The sequence below is a fragment of the Muscardinus avellanarius genome, assembly GCF_963383645.1.
Source record: "Muscardinus avellanarius genome assembly, chromosome: 14".
Taxonomy (NCBI): Eukaryota; Metazoa; Chordata; class Mammalia; order Rodentia; family Gliridae; genus Muscardinus; species Muscardinus avellanarius.
The window spans coordinates 91,635,687-91,659,497 of record NC_137800.1 but is presented as its reverse complement, the minus strand read 5'-3'; the positions used below and the strand labels follow the sequence as shown (position 1 = coordinate 91,659,497).

Genomic DNA, 23,811 nt, shown 5'->3' with positions numbered 1-23,811 from the left:
GTCCCATCCCCAGCCCAATTTTATTTTATTTTATTGGGATACCGGGGGTGGAACCAAGAGGCTTTTTACCTCCAGGCTATACTCCCAGACCTATTTTATATTTTATTTGGAAACAGGGTCTCACTAAGTAGCTGAGGTTGGCATTGAACCTGCACGATCCTCCTGTCTCAGCCTCCCAAGTTCTGGGATTATAAGCGTGCACCATCATGCCCGGTTTATGTCTTTTATTTTGAAACAGGGCCTCACTGAGGCTGGCCTTGACCTGCGGTCCTCATGTCTCAGCCTCCCAGGTACTGAGATAACAGCCCCCACGCCCGGCTGACACGTCTTGTCCAAAGTGGACAGGTGGGGTAGCCTTAGCAAAGTTCGAATGCAAAGAGATCACAGGTTCGGGGAAGGTGGCGCCATCAGTCCCCTCCTCCTGACCCGTGACTCGACTCTTCGTCCATTTCACCTCTGGTGAAGAACCCGGAACGGTCCGTTTCCCACCAGCCCTGAACATGGAGCGGAGGTGCCGATCATGCTGAGATCTCAGGGCTTCTTGTGGTCAAAACTCCTCCTGGCTTCTCCGCCATCCCATGACTGAGCCATCTCCTGCTGGTTTCCCTCAAGAACAAAACAAACCCAGGGCTGCTCAGCATTCTCGCCTGCGCTTGAGACGGACGGGTGAGCACCGGTGAAACGCCATGCACCGTCAACAAAAGGGAGCAACGTCACCGGGGCAAAACGCCGCTCAGGAGAGGTCTCTGGTGACGGGGCCAGTCAAGACGAGGGCTAGCTGGGCATGGTGATGCACACCTGTGATCCTAGCACCTGGGAAGCTCAGACAGGAGGACCACAGCAATAGCTGAGGCCGTCTGCAAACCGCGGTCCTCCAGTCTCAGCCTCCTGAATGCTGGGATTACAAGCGTGCGCCACCACGCCCAGCACGAGACCCTGTTTCAAAATACAAACTAAAACAGGGCTGGGGATTCAGCACAAAGGTAGAACAGCCCTGGGTTCAATTTCCAGCACCACACACATACAAGATCTAACGGACCAAGCTGGGCGTGGTGGCATACACCTGCAATCCCAGAATTTGGGAAGAAGACAGAAGGATCACAGGTTTGAGGCCAGCGTCAGCAACTTAGTGAGCCCCTCAGCAACGCAGCAAGACCCTGCTTCCAAATTATAAAAATAGCCGGGCGTGGTGGCGCACGCTTGTCATCCCCGCGCTTGGGAGGCGGAGACAGGAGGATCGCGCGGGTTCGAAGCCAGCCGCGCACGCTGGCTTAGGAGACCCCGTTTCCAAAATGAAAATGTAAAAATAGGTCTGGGAGTGTAGCCCGGAGGTAGAAGGGCTTCCAGGAACCCCAGTACCACACAAAAAAAAATTATAAAAATAAAAATAAAATAGGGATGGGGGTTTAACTCGGAGGTAAAATGCCGCTGGGTTCAATCCCTAGTAACACACACACACACCACACACAGAGAAAACTTCGAAGGGCGAGAGAGAGAGAGAGAGAGAGAGAGAGAGAGAGAGAGAGAGGAGAGAGAGAGAGAGAGGGAGAGATGGATGGAGATGGATGGGGCCCCTGCTTCCCGCTCGCTGCCCGCCCCGGCTCCAGGGCGCTCTGTGGCTCCTCACCTCCACGCCCTGACTCCTCCGGCAGGAAGGACCGCAGCAGTCAGGACCGCGGCGCCCACACTCTGAGCACCTCTGCGGGCTGGGCAAGTGCTTCCTCCGAGTGACCCAGCTCGTTTTCTGCTCGCTCAGCTCCTGAACAAAGCTCCGTGACTTTCATCTTCTTTTGACAGATTAGGAAACTGAGGTACATAGAGGTGAACTCGTTTTCCCAGCCAGGCAGACAAGCCGGCTCCCGAGGCCGCCTCCCTACCGCGGGCGGCCGCCCCGCCGACGCCCGGCTCGCTGTCCTCGCCAGTGGGCAGCCCGGCACAGAAAGGGCCAGCGCGAGGCCGGGTCACACAGCGCGGGAGACACGGGGAGCCGCGCAGGCCGCAATGCCCACGGTGTGCAATGCCCACGGTCTGCGCGGAGCTGCAGCTCTGGCCGCAAGCAGCTGCGATGGTAGTCGGAGAGCGGAGCCCCGCTGTCCTCCGTGTTGTACGCGGGCCCCACACCAGGGAATTTTATAAGGAGCTGATGAGTCTCCTTCTAAAAGTCTTTCTAGCCAGGCATGGCGGTGCACGCCTGGAATCCCACTTCAGAGGCTGAGACGGGAGGATCACCGGTTAGCAGACAGCCTCAGCAGTGTAGTGAGGCTCGTGAGGACCTAGTGAGATTCTGTTTCAAAACAAAAAAATTAGCCGGGCGTGGTGGCGCACGCTTGTCATCCCCGCGCTTGGGAGGCTGAGACAGGAGGATCGCGCAGGTTCGAAGCCGGCCTCGGCTACTTAGTGAGGCTCTCAGCAGCTTAGTGAGACCCTGTTTCCAAATAAAGTATAAAATAGGTCTGGGAGGAGAGCCCAGAGGTAGGAAAGCTGAGGCCGTCCTGGAAACTGCGGTCCTCCTGCCTCAAGTACTGGGGTTACGGTAAGAGGCTCCGGCCCGGCTCATTCTTACGTTTCTTCTGCTAGCTCCACAGAGGAGCACTGTGTGAGAGGCTTGTGCGGCCCACAGACCAGGCCCCTCCGCCCCCAAACCTGCCGCCCTGCACAGGGTGGCCTGAGGGACTCCCTCCTAGACCGTGGGCCACCTGCGCCCTGCCAGGCGTGCCCATCCCTCTCCACGCCCCATCTCCAAGCCACTCTGTGCCCTTCCACGCCCCCCTCACCCACGAGCAGAGCTGTCCATCCTGTGCCCCCTCACAGAAAGAGCTGGACGCAGCCCCGCCCCGCCCGGGGATGCTGGGATTCGCTCAGGAGCAGAGCACCTGCCCAGCACGCGTGCCGGCCTGGGTTGGATTCCTAGCACCAGACGGACGTGCAATGGGTAAACCAATGGAGTATTAGCTGGGCGCTTGCAATCCCAGTACTTGGGAGGCTGAGGCAGGAGGCTGGCAGGTGGGAGGCCAGTCAGCAATGTAGCAACCCCTTGTTTTAAAAAAAAACAAATAAACAAACAAAAAATAGAATAAAATTGGGCCGGGGTGTAGTCAGAGGTAGAATGCCGCTGAGTTCAACCCCTAGTGCCACAAACAAAACAAAATAAAACGCAGCGGGCAGCAGGCTGGCGGGGCAGAGGAGGTGTGGGCCAGGAGGCGGGGAGGGGCTGTCCTGGTACAGGTGCGGCTTGCTGGGGGGGCGGGCGTTGGGCTTGGGGCAGGCTGCACAGCGGACGCCTTCCCTGAAAGGGGACTCCGGGACAATTTCAGGGCCTCGGCAGGGCCTTCGGAGCTATTTTGGTGCTGGGAGCTCTTTTGATGTGCCTTGAACTCGGCGGGAGGCCCCGCCTGCTGCAGCCCGAGGGTGGGGCCGCCGGGCGCCTCACCCCATTAGGACGGAATGAGACGCTTTTGAAGCTGCTGGTGGCTCTAGACTGGCGGCTTTGACTCCAGCCACGGCGTCTCAGCCTGGCGGGGACGGGACGGTGGGGTGGGTACCATCCACGCGGCCTGCCCTGGGGCGGGGGGGGTCCGGGTCTCGGGAGCAGGAAGACCGGTCTTCTCCCTACCTCTGCCTGGCCCGGGCTTCTCTGGGTCCCTCCTAACAGCGCCCCCACACCTACCTGACCCGTCAGGGATCATAGGTCAGGAGAGTTCAGTGAAAGCGCTTTGCCAGGATGGAAGCCTGGGGTCCTCAGGGCCTCTGTGCCTCTCTGCCGTGCTGGGGATTAAACTCAGGGCGGGCTACCTCCAAGGACGCCCCCAGCCCCTTGCGTTTTTTGTTTTGAAGCAGTCTCCTGAGGATGTTGTCTCCTACACTGCTGGAGCTGGCCTGGAACCTGCGGTTCTCTGGTCTCAGTCTCCCACCAGGTACGGGATGACAGGGTGGGATTCCAGGGGTGTGCCACCACGCCGGGCTCCAGCTCATTTATTTTGAAACAGGTCTCAGTCAAGTTGCTGAGGCTGGCCTTGAACCCCCGACCCTCCTGTCTCAGCCTCCAGGGTACTGGGACTATGGGGCCGCAACACACCTGGCTCCCACCTATTTTTAAGGCTCTTCATTCCGCTCCAGACAAAGGTGTGGGGGCCCTGGAGCCCGGGAGGCACCCCGCCGTGGGGGTCTCTTTGCCCGGAGCAGCTCAGTTTTCACGGCTGGTGTTTAATGGGGTCCAGGTGGACTCCTAGACCACTGCCCCGGCTCAGCAGGCCCGAAGGAGCTCCTGGGGCCTGGGACTGAAGCGCGGCCAGCCCCGCAGTCCTGGGGTCCCAGCTGGGGGGCCATGGCGAGGCTGTGGTCTGGCCAGGACGCGGGGTGTGGCCCTGGGGCACTCCGGGTGAGTGTGCGGTTCACGCGCTGGGCGAGCCTTGGCGGGGCGTGGCCTCGTGTGGTGTCATCCAGGGGCGTGGTCTGTCAGTGCCTTGACCAATGGGTGGGCCTGTCCGCGTGCCCTGACCAGTGGAAGGATCAACATCTCTTTATTTATCTCTTTATTATTATTTATTATTTATTTTTGTTGTACTGGGGTTGGAACCCAGGGGCCGTCTGCCTTTGAGCTACACCCCCAGCCCGATTTTTTATTCTTTATTTTGAAACTGAGTTGCAGAGGCCTCACTAAGTAGCTGAGGCTGTCCGAGAACCACAATCCTCCTGTCTCAGCCTCCCGAGTGCTGGGATTACAAGGTGCGCCACCACGCCCGGCTGAAAATGTTTTACTTTGAGAGAGGGTCCCACCAGATCACAAAGACTAACCTTGAATTTGGGGGGACACTGAGAGGCATTCTACCTCCTAGCCACACTCCCGGCCCTATTTTATTTTTATTTGGAAACAGGATCTCACTGGGTTGATGAGAGTCTCACTACTTGCTGCGGCTGTACTCAGACCTGCGATGTTCCCGTCCAAGCAGCAGGTGTGCGCCCTGCCCAGCTCGTGCCAGCCTGGGGGGCTCGCGTGTGCTGACTGCGGGACCCTGGAGCCCCAGGGCGCGGGTCCTGTGGCAGTGCACTCCAGCGAGTGTCCCCACGCCGTCCTCCCTGCTGCCTCTGGTCTGGCCCTCCCTGCAAAGGCAGCCTTGTGGAGCCTCTTCATCCGCAGCTGTATTTTATGTATGGCGTCTGCATAGGGCCAAGGCTCCCTCCACCCTCCTCACATCAGGTTCCTTAGCCTCATCCAGCGACTCCACCGTCCAAAGCCCGTCTGCAGCAGCTCCGAGCCCACGGGCAAGGTCCTGGGAGCGCCCGCTGCATGCGCTCTCGCAGGCCCCGGGTCTGAGCGAGCCTAAGACGCTGTGTTGACTTCTAAGGCTGGACCATAAAAGAGGGTGCACGGGGAGGCTGAGACAGGAGGGGCGCAGGGGCGAGGCCAGCCTCAGCTACTTAGCCAGGCCCTCAGCAACATAATGAGACCCTGTTTCAAAATAAAAAATAAAAGCCGGACGTGGTGGCACATACTTGTCATCCCAGCATTCGGGAGGCTGAGACAGGAGGATCATGGTTCACAGACAGCCTCAGCCACTTAGTGAGGCCCTCTGCAACTCAGTGAGACCCTGTTTCAAAATAAAGAATAAGAACTAGGGTTGGGGTGTAGCTCGGAGGTAGACTGTCCCTGGGTTCCATCCCCGGTACTGAAAAAAATAAAAGGTCGGGGGGTATAGCTCAGAGGCAGAACGCCCCTGGGCTCCATGCCCAGTGCCACCAAAACAAAAAAGGGCAGAGGGTGCCCTTCCTGCCCCGTGCTCCAGGGAGGCTTGCTCCTGGGACCCAGGGGCCAAGCCCGGAGGACGCCACATGGAGGGAGGGCGGCGTGGGTCTGTGGCAGCCGGTCCCAGCTGAGGCCCTCCGCAGGCTGCGCCAGCCTCCAGCTTCCAGACGTGTGCGTGAGTGTGTGTGCCGGCGAGGGTGCGGATGGTGCCAGCCCAGCCCTGGAGCCAGCCCAGCTCACCTTAGGGGTTTAGTCGCACAAGAACTGATGGCAGATTTTTGTTTTTAGTACTGGGGACTGAACCCAGGGGCATTTTATCTCCGAGCTATGCTCCCAGCTATTTTTAATTTTTATTTTGAACCAGGGCCTCATAGGTTGCAGAGGGCCTGGCTAAGTTGCCGAGGCTGGCCTCACACTGGCTATCCTCCTGTCTCAGCCTCCCAAGTACTGGGGTGACAGGCATGGGCCACCACCCCTGGCTGTGTGGATGATTATGGTTTGTTTTGTTTTGTTTTGGTGCTGGACACGGAACCCAGGGGCATTCTACCTCTGAGCTGCATCCCCAGCTGTTCTTATTTTTGTGTTTTGAAGCAGAGCCTCACTAGGTTGCTGAGAACCTCACTACATTGTTGAGACTGTTCTCGACTCTGTGATCCTCCTGTCTCAGCTCCCAGGTACTGGGTTGCAGATGTGTGCCATCATGCCCGGTTGGCGATTGTGGTGTTAAGGCTCCGGGTTTGGATGGCATCGCTCCCTGCGGGGGAGAGGGGGCGTGTGCAGCGCCTTTCTCCTTTCTGCTGCAGGGCTTCCCGGTGTGAGTTCCTGGTGCCCCCTGGGATCTCTAAACCCAAAGTGTCCTCGGCCATTTATAAAGAAATTCAAACCTAGCCAGGCGTGGTGGCACACACCTGTAATCCCGGCATTCGGGAGGCTGAGACTGGAGGATCGCAGTCCACAGACAGCCTCAGCTACTTAGGCCCTCTGCAACTCAGTGAGACCCTGTTTCAAAATAAAGAATAAAAAATAGAGAGCTGGGCGTGGTGGCACACGCTTGTCATCCCAGCACTCAGGAGGCTCACACCAAAGGGTTGAAGCATTGCAATTCGCGGACAGCCTCAGCCACTTAGGCCTCTGCAACTCAGTGAGACCTGGTTTCAAAATAAAGAATAAAAAATAGGGCAGGGGCTGTAGCTCAGAGGTCGAGTGCCCCTGGGTTCCATTTCCAGACCCACAAAAAAATAAAAAATAAAAAATAAATAGGGCTGGGGGTTGCCATCTCTGAGCCTTGATTCCTCAGAGGTAGAATGCCCCTGGGTTCCATCCCCAGTACCACAAAATAAATAAATAAGTAAATAAATAAAATATTCAAACCTCATGCATTATTTCAAGGTTCCTTCTGCTCTGCACAGAGCTTCTCTGGTCTCAAGGAAGAGCAGCCGCCCATTCAACTCAACTCGGGAAAGGGGCTTTCGCTCGAGGGCCAGGCCCGTGGGAGTCCAGGAAGAGGAATTGGCCAGGCCCCGTGCACAGCTGGCCACAGACTCCGCGGTGCCCGCCCTCTCCCGCCCCTCGCCGGATCTGTCTGTTGATCAGTCAGACTGGGAGTGCCGTCCTTCCTCACCCTCCAGCCCCTCTCTACATCTCAGCCTTGGTGCAGCCATTCAGTGCCCGGTCCCCAAATCCCAAAAAGACATTAGCCAGGCGTGGTGGCACACGCCCAGAATCCCAGCACTTGGGAGGCTGAGACAGGAGGATTGCAGGTTAGAGGCCAGCCTCAGCAACTTAACACGACCTTCAGCAACCTAGTAAGACTCTGTCTCAAAACTAAATAGGACTGGGTGTTAGCTTGGAGGTAGAACGTGCCTGGGTTCAATCTCCAGTACCACAATGAATAAATGAGTAAATAAATAAAAGCTTAAGTTGCCATCTCTGAGCCTTGATTTCCCCATCTGCCAAGTGGGGTAACATGCAGAGCAAGGGCAAGAAATGGATGAAATATCGCCGGTCCCAGGTCTGCAGCGTCTGGCACATCCCAGCGGCTCCCTTTCCTCCTCCGCCCGGAGCCAGAACGCCCCTTCCAGGCTGAGCTGCGGAGTCCAGGAGGGCGACGGCGGTCGGAAGGCCTCCTTCCCGCTGACTCCCGCCCTCAGAGGCCTCCCTGCCTAGGGCTTTGCGCCTTGCGGAGGTGAAACCGGGGGGCGCGGCCCTGCGGTGGCGTCCGCCTCGCCTTCCTGCAATTCCTGGAAATCTGCAAAAGAGAATTAGGCTACCAGTGGCCTAGAGCCAGAGCCAGAGCCAGGCGGCCTTAGACCGCAGCAGACGGGCCTAGAACCAAGAGCCGCGGCAGCAACGGGGCAGGACCCGCCAGCGCCTCGAGACCGCTTGACAACGGGGTGAAGCTGGGGCAACAGGTCAGTGAGACACTAACCACTCAGAAACACTGCAACCACTCAGCAACACGGTCACAACAACTCAGAAACACGGTAACAATTCAGAAACACTGTAATAACTCAGAAACACTGTAACAACAACTCAGAAACATGGTAACAACTCAGAAACACTGTAACAACAACCCAGAAACACGGTAATAACTCAGAAACATTGTAACAACAACTCAGCAAAACACTGTAACAACTCAGAAACACTGTAACAATAACTCAGAAACACGGTAACAACTCAGAAACACTGTAACAACAACCCAGAAACACTGTAATAACTCAGAAACATTGTAACAACAAGTCAGCGAAACACTGTAACAACTCAGAAACACGGTAACAACTCAGAAACATGGTAACAACTCAGAAACACTGTAACAACAACTCAGAAACACGGTAACAACTCAGAAACACTGTAACAACAACCCAGAAACACGGTAATAACTCAGAAACATTGTAACAACAACTCAGCAAAACACTGTAACAACTCAGAAACACTAACTCAGAAACACTAACAACTCAGAAACACTGTAACAACAACTCAGAAACACAGTAACAACTCAGCGAAACACTGTAACAACAACCCAGAAACACTGTAATAACTCAGAAACATTGTAACAACAACTCAGCGAAACACTGTAACAACTCAGAAACACTGTAACAACTCAGAAACACTGTAACAACAACTCAGCGAAACACTGTAACAACAACTCAGCGAAACACTGCAACAACTCAGAAACACTGTAACAACAACTCAGTGAGACACTAACAGCTCAGAAACACTGTTACTCAGAAACGCTGTAACAACTCAGTGAACTGTTGCAGTGGCGGGGCTCAGTCTCCCAAGACTCTCCTCAGGCAGTTCTCCTCGGCTCCTGGCAGTGGCAGCTACTGATTGTCCAGGTGCATGGAACGCCAGGACAGTGGCCCCCCAAAGAGAGCACTGGGCCAGGAGTCCCAGGCTGGGGCTCCTGCTGACAAGCTAAGCTCTACCATCGTGGGCAAGCCACTTTCCCCTCCCAGCCTTGGTCTTCACAGCTGTAAAATCAGAGGTGAAGCTGTGTGTGGTGGCGCACACCTGAAATCCTAGTAGTACTTGGGAGCCTGAGACAGGAGGATTGCAGATTTGAGGACAGCCTCAGCAATGTAGACTCTCAGTAACCTAGCAAGACCCTGTTTCAAAATAAAAAATAAAATAGAGCTGGGGATGTAGCTCAGACACAGAATGCCCCTGGGTTCAACCCCAGCACCACAAAAAGAAGAAACGAAAGAAGGTGGTATGATTTTTTTTTTTTTTTTTTTTTTTGGTGGTACTGGGGTTCCTGGAAGCCCTTCTACCTCCGGGCTACACACCCAGACCTATTTTTACATTTTCATTTTGGAAACAGGGTCTCCTAAGCCAGCACGCGCGGCTGGCTCCGAACCTGCGCGATCCTCCTGTCTCCACCTCCCAAGCGCGGGGATTACAAGCGTGCCCACCACGCCCGGCTAAGTAAAGAATTTTTTAAAAATAGGTCTGGGGGTGTAGCCGGAGGTGGGTGCCCCTGGGTTCTATCCCCAGCACCGCACACACCAAGACGAAAGTCCTGACGGGAGGGCCACTCCAGCGGGGGCCACGGGGGACTGGGCCAGGTCGGGCCCCTCAAGGCCAAGAGGCCGCTCTGCTCTGGGAAAGGTGGGGGGCAGGAGGGCATCAGGTCTCCCCAGGGGGCCACAGGCCGCCAGATTAAAGCAGCCCACGCAGACAATTTTGAAATCCCAGGTCAGCGCGCTCTGGCCTGCATCTGGCCCTGCCACTCCTGGACACGGCCTGAGCACCCGTCTTTCTTTTCTCTTCTCCTCTTTCTTTCATTCTCCTCTTTTTCCTCTTTTATTTTTCTTATGCAGATTGAACCCAGGAGCATTCTACCTCCAAGCTACACCCTCAGCCCTTATATTATATGTGTGTGTGTGTGTGTGTGTGTGTGTGTGTGTGTGTGTGTAGTACTGGGGACGGAACCCTTCGAGCTACACCCTCAGCCCTATTCTTTAGTCTTTATTTTTGAAACAGGGTCTCACTGAGTTGCAAAGGGCCTCGCTAAGTAGCCAAGGCTGTTCATGAACCACATTCTTCCTGTCTCAGCCTTCCAAATGCTGGGATTACAAATGTTAGCCATCATGCCTGGCTTATATCTTTTCTTTTGAAACAGGTGCCTGCAGCCAGGCGTGGTGGCGCACGCTTGTCATCCCAGCATTCAGGAGGTTGAGACAGGAGGATCGAGGTTCGCGGACAGCCTCAGCTACTTAGGGAGGCCCTGTGCAACTCAGTGAGACCCTGTTTCAAAAGAAAGACTAAAATAGGGCTGGGAGTGTAGCTCGGAGGTCGAAGGCTCCAGGGCTCCATCCCCAGCACCACAGAAGAGTGAAAACAAGGAGAAAGAAGGCAAGCTGTCCCTGCGCACCTCTGTTCCTTTATCTGTTCTAAAAACACCAGCCTGGCTGCCTCCCGGAGGCTTCTTTTATGCAAGAGACGCTTGGTGCCGGTGTCTTCCTGTACAGGGGCCGTCTCCGCCTCACCTGCTGCTGGAAGCCATGTCTGCCCAGGGGCCCCAGACCCAGCCTCCGCTGCAGCGGCTGCTGCCCAGGACATCTGCGGGGGCCCTCCCAGGCAGAGACCGGCCTCCCCTCCAAGTCCCGGGCGTCTCACCTCCTGGGCCTCCTCTCTCTGCTGACAGCAGGGTGGCACGCCTGTCCCCGAGCCTGGAGCCCGCCGACCCGGTCCACGCGCCCTCGTGGCCCCTGCACGGGGTGACAGCCGGCACAGCCGACCTGGAGACTGAGGCTGGTGGGTTAAGATGCCGCCAGAGCGACCCAGGTGCGCCCCCCGGGGTCTCTCTGGAGATGAGGCCTTGTGGCCAGCAGAAGCCAGGTTCTGCCGCCCCCTCCCCACAGTGGGCCAGGCCGGCCTCAGCCAGGTGGGCCTCAGCCAGGCGGGCTGCCTACTGAAAGTGAGAGGGGGAGGAATTGAAACAGAAAGATAATAAAACCGCACAGGAAGAGAAGAATCAGCTGGTAGAAGACTGGAAAAATTCCCAGGTGGGAATTCCCAGCCCTTGAGGGCCCCGCCAGGCTGAGGGAGCCCTTTGGACAAGCAAAGTCTATTTATTTTCTTTTTGGTACTGAGGATTAAACTCAGAGGCATTCTATCTTCAAGCTACACCCCCAGCCCTATTTTATTTTTTGAAACAGGGTCTGAGACAGGACGATCACGGTTTGCAGCCAGCCTCAGCTACTTTGTGAGGCCCTTTGCCACCCAATGAGACCCTGTTTCAAAATAAGGAAGAGACAGGCGTGGTGCTGTGTACTTCTAACCCCGGCATTTGGGAGGCTGAGACAGGAGAATCTGGGTTTACGAACAGCCTCAGCTACTTAGACCCTTTGTAACTCAGTGAGACCCTGCTTCCAAATAAAGAAGGTCGAATGCCTCTGGGTTCCATCTCCAGGCCCACAAAAAAAAAAAAAAATAAATAAATAAATAAAAAAGAAGGAAGAAGAAGAAAAAGAAGAAAGTAGCCGAGGCTGGCCTCACCTGTGATTCTCCTGTCTCAGCCTCACAAGTACTGGGACGGCTGGTGTGGGCCTCCACAACCAACAGGAAATCCCATCTCCTCTCTGTCCCCAACTCAGAGAAGCAGCTGGCCTTGGCCCTGCCGGGAAGCTGGAGTCGAGCTTGGAGGGTCACTGCAGAGCTGGGGCAGGAGGGGACCCAGGAACATGGACCCTGGTAGGTGTGTCGCGGTGCTGAGGTCCAGGCCCTGCGGGGTTGGGGGGAGAAGGCAGCTTGGCAGCGTGTGCGGCCACGGTGTGCGCAGGTGTGGGGGACCGGGACAGGGATGGCTGGTGCCACCCAGGTCTGGAGGAGACCTGAGGGCCAGGACCGGATGGGCCTGGGAGCCGGGTGGCGGGCCTGGCTGAAGGGATCGGAGAGAAGGCCCGAGGCTGAATGCATGCGCGGCGCCCTCCAGACCAGCCTGGGAGCCTGGCAGGCCCTTGCCGGTGGTGGGAGCGGGGTCTACAGGCCGAGGCCGAGGATCCGCGGCCCAGGATCCGCGGCCCCATCTTGCCTAGCAAGCTCCTGGATGGAGTGGGGGCACCTCTGAGCTACACTAAGTTGCTAAAAGTCTCTCTGGATTGCTGAGGCTGGCCATGAACCTACAGTCCTCCTGTCTCAGCCTCCCAAGCCCTAGAATAAAAGCGTATGCCACCACAACCAGCTCACCCAGCCCTTTTTATTTTTTTCAATTTTGAAACAGGGGTTTGCTAGGTTGCTGAGGCTGGCCTTGAACCTGCGGTCCTCCTAGCTCCCAGTACTCGATAGCAGACCTACAGCCCGCAGCCTCCCGCGTGCACTTCATCTCGGGCGCCCTCCCTCCCTGTCGGGGCCCACTCGGCTGGACCGAGGTGGCACCCAGGCTTGTTGCCAGCGTGGACTCAAGATGGCGCCTGGGCATGTTGCCAAGTCACGAGGCTCGCGAGGCTGGGGTGCCCTGAGCCTGCGCATTGAGCCCTATCAGGCGCCCTACGGATGATCAGTGACGCAGCGCCTCGTGCTCCCACCAGCCCGCCTATGAGAGGGTTAGAAATGCGCACGCCCTAGCTGTGGGAAGCTTGGGATTGGTGGAGTGATGAGGGAGGGGTTATGAGACTGATATATATTTGCCTGCTGTGCGCATTGAAGGGGAAGCATCAAAGAGGAAGCATCAGCAGCAGACTCGGCGTTTGTATCTTCTTTCCCGGGGCTCTGCAGGACAGAGCCTTAGGGACGTGATACCTCCCCTCTCGGGGCGCCGGCCCTCGGGATCCCCCACACCCAGGCCCGCCAGCCCCTCCCCTCGGAAGCCGGGCTCCCAAAGGAGTCCCCTCAGAGACTTGGCGCTCTGAGCGGCACCCGCCCGGCTCCTGTCCTTAGCCCGCGGCTCGCCATTCAGAGAGGGAGGGGGCGCGCCCTCCGCCGCGGGGTCTCCGCCGCCCCCCTCCCTGGTGCGCTCGAAGACGGAGGCCTTTTTGCCCCAGAAGCCCGAGCCGAGCTGCGGCGGCCACTGCCTCCGGGCCACAGGAAAGGCCACACTTTCAACAGTCCCCAGGGATGCGAGGCTGCGCCCAGTCCTCAAGGAATAAAAGGCAGAGGCGCCGGGGTGTGGCGAGCCCGCTAGACCCCACCACTGGGCTGACGTGCTCTCCCTGCGTCGGCGGCGGGCCCTCTGCAGACCCGGGGGGCCGGGGCCAGGCGGACAGACCAGCGGGGCCAGGCCCCAGACAGCGCTGCCCCGGCCTGCCCGGTCTGGCTCCAGCCCTATTTTTTTTTTCCCCCCCTGCGGGCCTGGGGATGGAACCCAGAGGCATTCGACCTCCGAGCTACACCCCCTGCCCAATATTTTTTTACTCTTTATTTTGAAACAGGGTCTCACTGAGTTGCGGAGGGCCTCACTAAGTAGCTGAGGCTGTCCGTGAACCGCGATCCTCCTGTCTCAGCCTCCCAAAGCTGGGATGACGTGTGCCCGCCACGCCCTGCATCCAGCCCTAGTTTTTAATTTTTAATTTTGAATCGGGGTGGGTCTCGCTAAGTTGCAGAGGACCTCGCTAAGCTGCTGAGACTGGCTGTGAATTTATGACGCTCCGGTCTCAGCCTCCCAGGTATTAGGATTACAGGCATGGCGGCATGCCTAGCTTTTTTATTTTGGGAATGAGGGGCTGGGGATTGAACCCAGGGGTGTTCTACCTCCAAGCTAATGCCCCAGCCCTATTTTTTACTTTGAAATTATTATTTATTATTTATTTTTTTTATTTTTTATTTTTTTAAAATTATTTTTTATTTTTTACTTTGAAATAGGACCTAAGTTATGGAGGGTCTAAGTTACAGAGGCTGTCCTCACACCTAGGATCCTCCTGTCTCAGCCTCCCAAGTACTGGGATTACAAGTGTGAGCTACCACTCCTGGCTCACAGCTGTGTGTGTGTGTGTGTGTGTGTGTGTGTGTGTGTGTGTGGTATTGGGGGTAGAACCCAGGGGAATTCTATCTCTGACTTACACTTCCATTTTATTATCTTGAAACTGAATCTCACTACACTCCCATTTTTTAAATTTTATTATAACACACACACACACACACACACACACACACACACACATAGTGGATCTAGAGATGGAACCCAGGGGCATTCGATCTCTGAGCTACACCCCCTGCCTTAATTTTTATTTATTTTGAAACAGGGTCTCACTGAGTTGCAAAGGGCCTAAGTAGCTGAGGCTGTCCGTGAACTGCGATCCTCCGGTCTCAGCCTCCTGAATGCTGGGATTATAAGCGTGCTCCACCACGCCTGCTGATTTTTTATTTTTTTTGGTGTGGTACTGGAGATAGAACCCAGGGGCACAGGGGCATTCTACCTCTGAGTGACACCCCCAGCCCTATTTTTTTTTTTTATTATTTTTGGTGGTACTAGGGATATAACCCTTCTACCTCCGGGCTATACTCCCAGACCTATTTTTACATTTTTATTTGGAAACAGGGTCTCCTAAGCCAGCGCGCGGCTGGCTTCGAACCTGCGCGATCCTCCTGTCTCCGCCTCCCAAGCGCGGGGATGACAAGCGTGCCCACCACGCCCGGCTTTTATTCTTTATTTTGAAACAGCGTCTCACTAAGTTGCTGAAGCTGGCCGGGAACCTGAGAGCCTCCTGTCTCGGTCTCCCGAGTACTGGGATTACGAGTGTGAGCCACCACTCCTGGTTCACAGCTGTGTGTGTGGTGTGTGTGGGGATATTGGGGGTGGAACCAGGGCCATTCTACCTCTGAGCTACACCCCCAGCCCCATTTTACTTTTTATTTTGAAACAAGGTGTAAGTTGCGGAGGGCCCCACTAAGTCGCCGAGGCTGGCCGCGGACCTGAGAGCCTCCGCCTCAGCCTCCCAGATCTTGGGATTGCAAGCGTGCCCACCGTGCCCAGCGCCCAGCTCTCTTCACCCACACCCACTGCCTGAAAGACACGCCCCGTTAAGTCTGCACTGACGGGCGGGGAAGCCGAGGCTCCAGGCGTCTCCCGCCTGCTCCATATTCCGTGCCCGGGCTGGCTGGGCGCGGCTCTGCCGGGCTCTGGGCGGCGCCGAGCCAGGGGGGCCTCTCCTAGCCCAGCGGAGCCCCCGATGTTGGGCCCCACCCCCTGGCTGAACCTGGGCCAGCTGCCCGGGCACCCGTGAACTCTGCGCTGCTGGCCGATAAGGAGGACATCGCCCGGGTTTATGGTTTCCTCCTGGCGTCTCTGGCGACACCTGAGCTGGCTGCTTCCCCACTTCCCCCGCCGCCCGCGCGGGGAAGCTCAGGCTTGGCACACTCCACACTCAGTCACGGGGCACGCCCACCCGGCGTCACCGTCATAACCACACGCAGGGCACTGCAGACACACACGCGCACACGCCTCCATGGTGGCGGGTGGGCGTAGCTGCCTTCCGGAACCCTCCACCTGTCTGGAGCCAGGCGCAGTGGTGCACACCTGTAATCCCAGTACTAAGACGGGAGGGCCACAGGTTGGAGCTGGGCTCCGGAGCTTAAGGAGATTCTCAACGATCTAGTGAGACGCTGATTCTAAAATTAAAAGGCTGGGTGTGCAGGCCAGAGGTAGGACGCCCCTGGATTCGCTTCCCGGCACTCAAACCAAAGCACAGCTGCCTCTCCTGGCTGCCCCTGCCGGCCCTGGAGTCCTGGCCACACCGCACGGCGTGTTGGGTAAGTGAGCAGCCCCGGGACCCTGGCGCCCTCTGCTCCCGAGCCGCCGCCTTCTGGATCCAAGAACCCGCTTTCCTCGTGCTGACACCTTGTGGTCCAGGCCCAGAACTGCAGGCGGTGCCCAGGCAGGCTCCGGAGCCGGCGCCTGCACACCTCTGCCCTGCCAGGCCCCAGGAGACAGGCTACAGGCACACGCAGTCGGCCCCGGAGGCGGTGGGCACTGAGGCAGCAACAGCAGGCCCCAGGTGACCGGACGCCCAGGGGGCTGGCCTGCAAGCCCCTCTTCCTGATACCCTTTTTCTTCTAAGCACTGGGGCTTGAACCCAGGGTGCTCTGCCTGGGAGCTACACCTCAGCCCTACCTTAATTTTTATTTGGAAACGGGGCCTCCCTAAGTTGCCGAGGCTGGCCTTGAACCTGCCATCCTCCCATCTCAGCCTCCCAGTAGTGGGATGACAGGCGTGGCCCTGGCTTCCGACTGGCAGGCGGGCTCAGCAAGTACCACAGGCTGCCCAGGCTCTGGGGCACACCCGGCGCCCTGGAAGGCCCCAGAGCCTGGGCAGCCTGTGGTCTTTGCTGAGCAGGAGGATCAGGTCACAAGTTCGATGCCCACTTGTGCATCACAGTGAGAACTTAGGACCTCAAAGGGCTGGGGTGTGGCTCGGGGTACGCAGCCTGGGTCCGAACTCAGGACCAAGAGGAAAAGGATCTAGAAAGGCCAACGCAGGTCAAGAGCGCCTTGGAGTCCCGGGTGGTGGCACCCTGACCGCGCCTTCCAGCCAACCGTCCGCCAACGTGTCTGCAGTCAACACTTGCCGCAGAGCCCCACCCGCACCCCGCCCTGACACTGAAACTGCAGCCGGGCGGCGCGCAGGTGCCTGCCCAGCCGACGCTGCGGTGAGTCAGACCCGGGGCCTCCTGGAGCACACGGAGGGAGGGCTTGTTTGCCATCGTCTGAGGCCTTGGTGCCAGGCAGCCGGGCAAGCGGCCAAGGCCCTCTCTCTCAGGGTGAGAGGTTGAGCGGCCGGGCTGCAGCACGCAGAGGGAGCACTGGAGACGGAGTCTGGAGGCCACGCCCTGGGTGAGCCCCCACCCCACCCCGCGGGCTCCAGGAGCCTGGGCGGCTCCCCTGGCGGGCCTGGGCCCCAGCCCTTCATCCCTAGCAGCAAAAGTGCGGCCAGCTCAGGGACGTCTCACAGCCGCCTGGCTGTAAAAAACACACATTCAAGCCGGGCGTGGTGGGCACGCTTGTCATCCCAGCATTCGGGAGGCTGAGACCTATCGCGGTTCGCGGACAGCCTCAGCTACTTAGTGAGGCCCTCCGCAACTCAGTGAGACCCGGTTTCAAAATAAAGAATAAGAAATAGGGCAGGGGGTGTAGCTCGGAGGTCGAATGCCCCTGGGTCCCATCCCCAGACCTGCAAAAAATAAAAAATAAAACACACACACACACACACACTCCAAGCCGGGCATCGTGGTGCACACTTGTCATCCCAGTACTTGGGAGGCTAAGACGGGAGGATCGCGGTTCCCAGACAGCCTCCGCTACTGAGACCTCTGCAGTTTAGGAATAAAAAACAGGGCAGGGGGTGCAGCTTAAAGGTAGAAACCCCTGGTTCCATCCCCAGTACCGCAAAAATAAATAGTTAAAAATAGGGCAGGGAGCTCTTTCCGTGCCTAGCGCAGCCATGGCTCGTGGTCCCAAGAAGCACCTGAAGCGGGTAGCAGCTCCAAAGCATTGGATGCTGGATAAGCTGACTGGTGTGTTTGCTCCTCGTCCCTCCACCGGTCCCCACAAGCTGAGGGAATGTCTTCCTCTCATCATCTTCCTAAGAAACAGGCTTAAATATGCCCTGACGGGGGATGAAGTCAAGAAGATTTGCATGCAGCGCTTCATTAAGATTGATGGCAAAGTCCGAACTGATATAACCTATCCTGCTGGTTTTATGGATGTCATCAGCATTGACAAGACTGGAGAGAATTTCCGTCTGATCTATGACACCAAAGGTCGCTTTGCTGTTCATCGCATTACAGCTGAGGAGGCCAAGTACAAGTTGTGCAAAGTGAGAAAGATCTTCGTGGGCACAAAAGGAATTCCTCACCTAGTCACGCACGACGCTCGGACCATCCGTTACCCTGATCCCCTCATCAAGGTGAATGATACGATTCAGATTGATTTAGAAACTGGCAAAATCACTGATTTCATCAAGTTTGACACTGGTAACCTGTGCATGGTGACCGGAGGTGCTAACTTGGGAAGAATCGGCGTGATCACCAACAGAGAGAGACATCCTGGCTCTTTTGATGTAGTTCACGTGAAAGATGCCAATGGCAACAGCTTTGCCACCCGCCTCTCCAACATTTTCGTCATTGGAAAAGGAAACAAACCATGGATTTCTCTTCCCCGAGGAAAAGGTATCCGCCTCACCATTGCTGAAGAGAGAGACAAGAGACTGGCAGCCAAGCAGAGCAGTGGGTGAAATCATGGCCTCTAGCTGACTGGCTCAAAAAGGAGAAACCTTTGTACTTAAAAAGACAATATATGATTGGCTGCCTTTAAAAAAAAAAAAAAAAAAAAAAAATAGGGCAGGGAGTGTAGCTCGGATACAGAAACCCCGGGGTTTCATCCCCAGACCCACAAAACACACACACACACACACACTCCAATTTAAGCTTGCTTGTAAGGGTACTGGGGGTGAACCCAGGACACTGTCTTGAGTGAACCCCTGGCTCTTTTTTTTTTTTTTTCTTTTTGGTGGTACTGGGGTTCCTGGAAGCCCTTCTACCTTAGGGCTACACTCCCAGACCTATTTTATATTTTTATTTGGAAACAGGGTCTCTTAAGCCAGCAAGGCTGGCCCACCTCCCAAGCACGGGGATTACAAGTGTGCGCCTGGCTAGGCTCTTTTTTTCCTAAGTTCAGAGGGCCTATGTAGCTGAGGCCAGCCTTGAATCTGTGATCCTCCTGTCTCAGCCTCCCTAGTACTGGGATTACAAGAGTGTGCCACCACGCCCGGCTTCCCCAGCTCTTATTTTTTGCACTGGGGATTGAACTCAGAGTCATTTTACCTCCAAGCTACACAGCCAGCCTTGCTTTTATTTTTATATAGAAACAGGGTCTCCCTAGTTGATGAGTCTACTGGAACCTGTGAACTCCTTTCTATCTCCCAGTACTGGGGTTACGAGCATGCAGCACCACCCAGCTTTTTTTTTAAGACAAGATCACATTGAATTGTCCAGACTGGCCTCAAATGTGCAGTCCTCTTGCCCCAGCTTCCCATATTGCTAGGATTATAGGTGTGCACTACATGTCTGGTTCGTAATCTTTTTAAGTTTTCTTTTGTGGGGGGCTAGGAGTATAATTCACTGGTAAAGCGCTTGCTTGGCATGCCTAAGGCCCTGGGTTTGATGCCCAGCTGCGGACAGCCTCAGCTCCTTAGTGAGGCTCTGCAACTCAGTGAGACCATTTCAAAATAAAGAATAAAAAATAGGGCTGGGGTGTAGCCTGGAGGTAGAATGCCCAAGTTCCATCCCTAGAACCATAAAAATAAATAAAACTGTTGTGACTTCATTTAAAAAGCAGTTTGAACTTTTTTTTTTTTTTTTTGGCACTGGGGATTGAATCCAGGGACATTCTACCTCTGAGCTACACTCCCAGCCCTGTTTTTATCATTTTGAGACAGGATCGTGCTGGGTTGCTGAAAGGCTGTACTGGAATCTGCGATCTTCCCATCTCGGCATCCCAATTACTGGGAATATAACTCTGCACCAGCTTTTAAAACTTGACAAGCAGCTCTCCGACTGTCACTAAAGTGTCCCTCTGTGCCGTGAGTGCCTGCGGCACTGGGGACTGAGCCCGGGGCACTCCACCTCCAGGCTACACCCGGGCCTTCCATCTTCAGACGGGCTCTCACTAGGCCGAAGTCCACTTGGGGCTGGCCAGGAACCAGCCATCGTCCTGTCCTGAGGGCCCAGGCACGCGCCAAGACGCCCGGCTCGTACGTGGCTTCCCCCCTCAGTACTGAGGATGGAACCCACGGGCATTCTACTTCCAAGCTACACCCCCAGACCTATTTTTCTTTCTTTCAGGTTTGGGGATGGAACCCAGGGGCATTTGACCTCCGAGCTACACCCCCTGCCCTATTTTTCATTCTTTATTTTTTATTCTTTATTCTTAGGGTCCCACTAGGTTGCGGAGGGCAATAGCTGAGGCTGTCCGCAAACCGCGGTCCTCCGGTCTCAGCCTCCTGAATGCTGGGATCACAAGCGTGCGCCACCATGCCCGGCTTCCTCTTTATTCCTTTTTTGAAACAAGGTCTCACACGGTTGTGGAGAGCCTCACCAAGTACCTGAGGCTGGCCGCGAACCTGTGATCCTCCTGTCTCGGCCTCCCAAGACCTGAGATGAGCAGCGTGGGCCCCCACGCCCGCCTACGTGGCTTCGGGAAGCCTCAGCTCCTCGCGGCCAGCGGCATGGGCCGTCCGGTGTTGTTGCTGAGCAGGGCCGCCGGCCTGGCCTGCTGGCCCACGGGACCCTTTCGGCCCTCGTCTTTGTGCTTTCGAGCCCGTGGCTGTTCATTCAGCCTGCTCTTAGCCAAATCCCACCGCTCGCCACCCCACCGAGGGAAAGCCTCTGCCACACAGAACAGCGCTCGGCTTGACCCAAGCCCCCGTCAGACGCGATGGCACGGACGCAGGCCGGATCCCCGCCAACTTGGGAGGCGGAGACGGGGGGACTGCAGGTTCCAGACAGCAAGTAGCGACACTCTCACTAGTGAGACCCTGTTTCCAATTAAGAGATAAAGTCAGGCTGGGGGTTTAGCGCAAAGGTAGAATGGCTCTGCGTTCAATCCCCAGCACCAAAAATTAAATAAACGAGTTCCCCAAAGGGTGAGATTTAGGGCCGGGGTGCAGCTCTGTGGTGGAGCAGAGGCTTTGTGCGCAGATCTGGGTCCAAATCCCAGCTCCCCGCACTGCGGTTCAGGGGACGTGGGGCATGCGCGTGCAATGCTTAGACTCACCTAGCAGGTCCGCGGGTCGGCCGAGCGCTTGTCCCCATTCAAGCCCAGTCCAGTCGCGACCCAACCAAATTACCTGTACATGCTAATGCTCTCAACGTCTGGGCTTTCTTGTGGGCACTGAGCTGGATATGGCATCTTTATCTACTTGTTTCAAAGTAGGCTGAAAGCCAAAAATCATCACGTCGGGGCTGGGGCATCCTGACTGGCACGGGGAAGGCACAGCCCACACCTGCCCGGTGGTGCACCTCCACAGCGCCCCCTGCCGTCGCCTCTGCCCTCATCATTGGGGCGCAAGCTCTACCCTTAAGCCTCCTCCGCAGGGCACCATTCGACCCCATTCACCTGGTCTTAGCCAGGTGGAAGCACTAGGGCTTCTCAAAGGACCCTCAAGACCAGGTCAAAGCCCTGCAGCCGCCTGCCTCGGCTTGCTGGCCAGAGACCCAGGGAAGACGCCCAGAATATCCTGACGGGGACGGTGTGAACCCTGGCACACGGGTGGCTCCTTCCGGACTGCTTTTGCAACTCACTGGGGGTTGCTGAGCCCCATCCCTGGACAAACCAAAACCCCAACGTGCATCTGTTGTCTCACTAGAAACCCACCATGGTGGGAAATTCTGGTGGCAGAATACCAAACCGGACTGTTTCCACAACTTAGTGAGGCCCCGTTTCAAAACAAAAATACAACTGGGGTGTAGCTTGGAGACACAAGGCCCTGGGTTCAACCCCTAGTACCACAAAAATAGAAAACTTCAAAACATGATATTCTCAGCCAGGCGTGGTGGTGCACGCTTGTAATCCCAGCATTCAGGAGGCTGAGACTGGAGAACTGCGGTTCACAGACAGCTTCAGCTACTGGTGAGGCCCTGTCTCAAATTTAAAAAATAGGGCAGGTAGTGTAGCTCGGAGGTTGAATGCCCCTAGGTTCCCATCCCAGACCCGAAAATAAACAAATAAATAAAATTAGGGCTGGGGGTGCAGCTCAGAGGTTGTATGCCCCTGGGTCCCACCGCCAGTACCGCCCCCCAAAATATCATTCTTACTCCCGTATCCTCCCTCCCTTTTGGAAACTGGAGACTGAACTCAGGCATTCTACCTCCAAGCTACACCTAGTTCTTTTTTTTAATTTTAAAACCAGGTCTCGAGCCGGGTGTGGTGGCACACACTTGTAATCCCAGCATTTGGGAGGCTGAGACAGAAGGATCACGGTTCATGGACAGCCTCAGCTACTCAGGTGAGGCCCTTCGCATCAGCGAGACTGTTTTCAAATAAATAGGGCTGGGGGTGCAGCTCAGAGGTCAAATGCCCTTGGGTTTCATCCCCCAGCGCCAGAAAAACAAAGCAAACAAAAACACCCTGGTCTTAGGCAGTTGCAGTAAGATTACAGGCCTGCATTAACATGCCCGGCTCCGCATCCTTCTCCAAACGAATACAAACGGCAAAGCCTCAGCCCCAGCCCAGCTTCAGTCCTGCTAGGATCTGACAGACCGGCGCTGGGAGCCCCCGGCCATGCGGATGTGAGCGGGGATCCTGACAGAGGGCTTCTGGAATCTACCTGTAAAGTTACTTTTGGCTCTGGAAAGGAGTACTTTCCATCTCAGGAACTCACATGACGGTTCTAAGGAAGCCCGGTATCGGAGTTTTCAGATTTTGTCAGGTAACTTAGTCAAGGCACTAGATGGCCATCCTAAGGCTTCTGTGTGGCAGTGGGGTGCTAGGGATTCAGTCCACAAGTACCTACGGAATGTACACCCCGGCCCTTATCTTCAGACAGGGTCTAAGTGCCGAGGCTGCCCTTGATTCTCCCGTTTTGGCCTCCCAAGGCCTGGGAGTACAGGTGAGCACCACCAGGCCGTCTGCATTTAACTGCACTACAGAAGCAGGGCCGCGCGTGGCGATGTGCACGCGTAGTCCTTGTGGGGAGAGGGGAGAACGGCAGGTCAGGGCAGCCTCCGCCACTTGGGCCGTCCACAGCAGTGACACCCGTTCCAAAAGTACAGGCTGGGCAGCTGGCGTGGTGGCGCATGCATGATCCCAGTGCTTGGGAGACAGACAAGAGGTGCTTCCGGGCCAGCCTCAGCTGCTTAGAGTGAGGTGCTGTTTCGAAATAAATACCCAGCATTTGGGAGGCTGAAACCAGAGGACCGTGGTTCGTGGACAGCCTCAGCTACTTAGTGAGGCCCTCTGCAACTCAGTGAGACCTGGTTTCAAACTAATTAAAAAATAGGGCAGGGGGGTGTAGCTCAGGTCGAACGCCCCTGGGTTTCATCCCCAGACCCTCAAAAAAATAAAAAATAAAAAACAGGGTCTCATTGATTTGCAGAGGGCCTAAGTAGTAGCTGAGGCGAACTGCAATCCTCCAGTCTCAGCCTCCCGAATGCGGGGATTACACACGTACGCCACCACACCTGGCATGTTTATTTTGAAACAGGGTCTCAGGGAGTTGCAGAGGGCCTAAGTAGCTGAGTCAGTGAGAACTGCAATCCTCGTCTCAGCCTCCCGAATGCTGGGATGACAAGCGTGCGCCACCACGCCTGGCTGACACATTTTGATAGAACCGAGGAAACACAGGAGCAGAGCGACCGCCGAAGCTTGTACTCCTGACAACTGAGAACGCCAGGGTCAATGATCATCTACCGTGTCAGGAATTCCTATGGTGCAACCAAAGACATGTATGGACAAACCAAGTCACATTAGGCTTATCAACAAGGGGTTCAATCTTGTGTGTGTGTGGTACTGGGGGTGGAACCCAGAGGCTTCCTACCTCCAGGCTACACTCCCAGCCCTATTTTGTATTTTATTTGGAAACAGGGTCTCACTAAGTTGCTGAAGGCTGGCTTTGAACCTGTGTGACCCTCCTG

The 23,811-nt window shown here is 56.1% G+C and overlaps 1 protein-coding gene across 1 annotated transcript; it reads left to right on the top strand.

The window, feature by feature from the left end:
• Positions 1-17,618: 17,618 nt before the first annotated feature.
• LOC308273443 (small ribosomal subunit protein eS4) lies at positions 17,619-18,498 on the top strand. Its single transcript, XM_080710560.1, has one exon. It carries the CDS (start codon positions 17,622-17,624, stop codon positions 18,411-18,413), a length of 792 nt encoding a protein of 263 aa, XP_080566686.1. The 5' UTR covers positions 17,619-17,621; the 3' UTR covers positions 18,414-18,498.
• Positions 18,499-23,811: the final 5,313 nt, after the last annotated feature.

Bases quoted from the DNA above. Each gene is read 5' to 3' on its own strand.
- LOC308273443 (XM_080710560.1), top strand. From the start codon at position 17,622: ATGGCTCGTGGTCCCAAGAAGCACCTGAAGCGGGTAGCAGCTCCAAAG.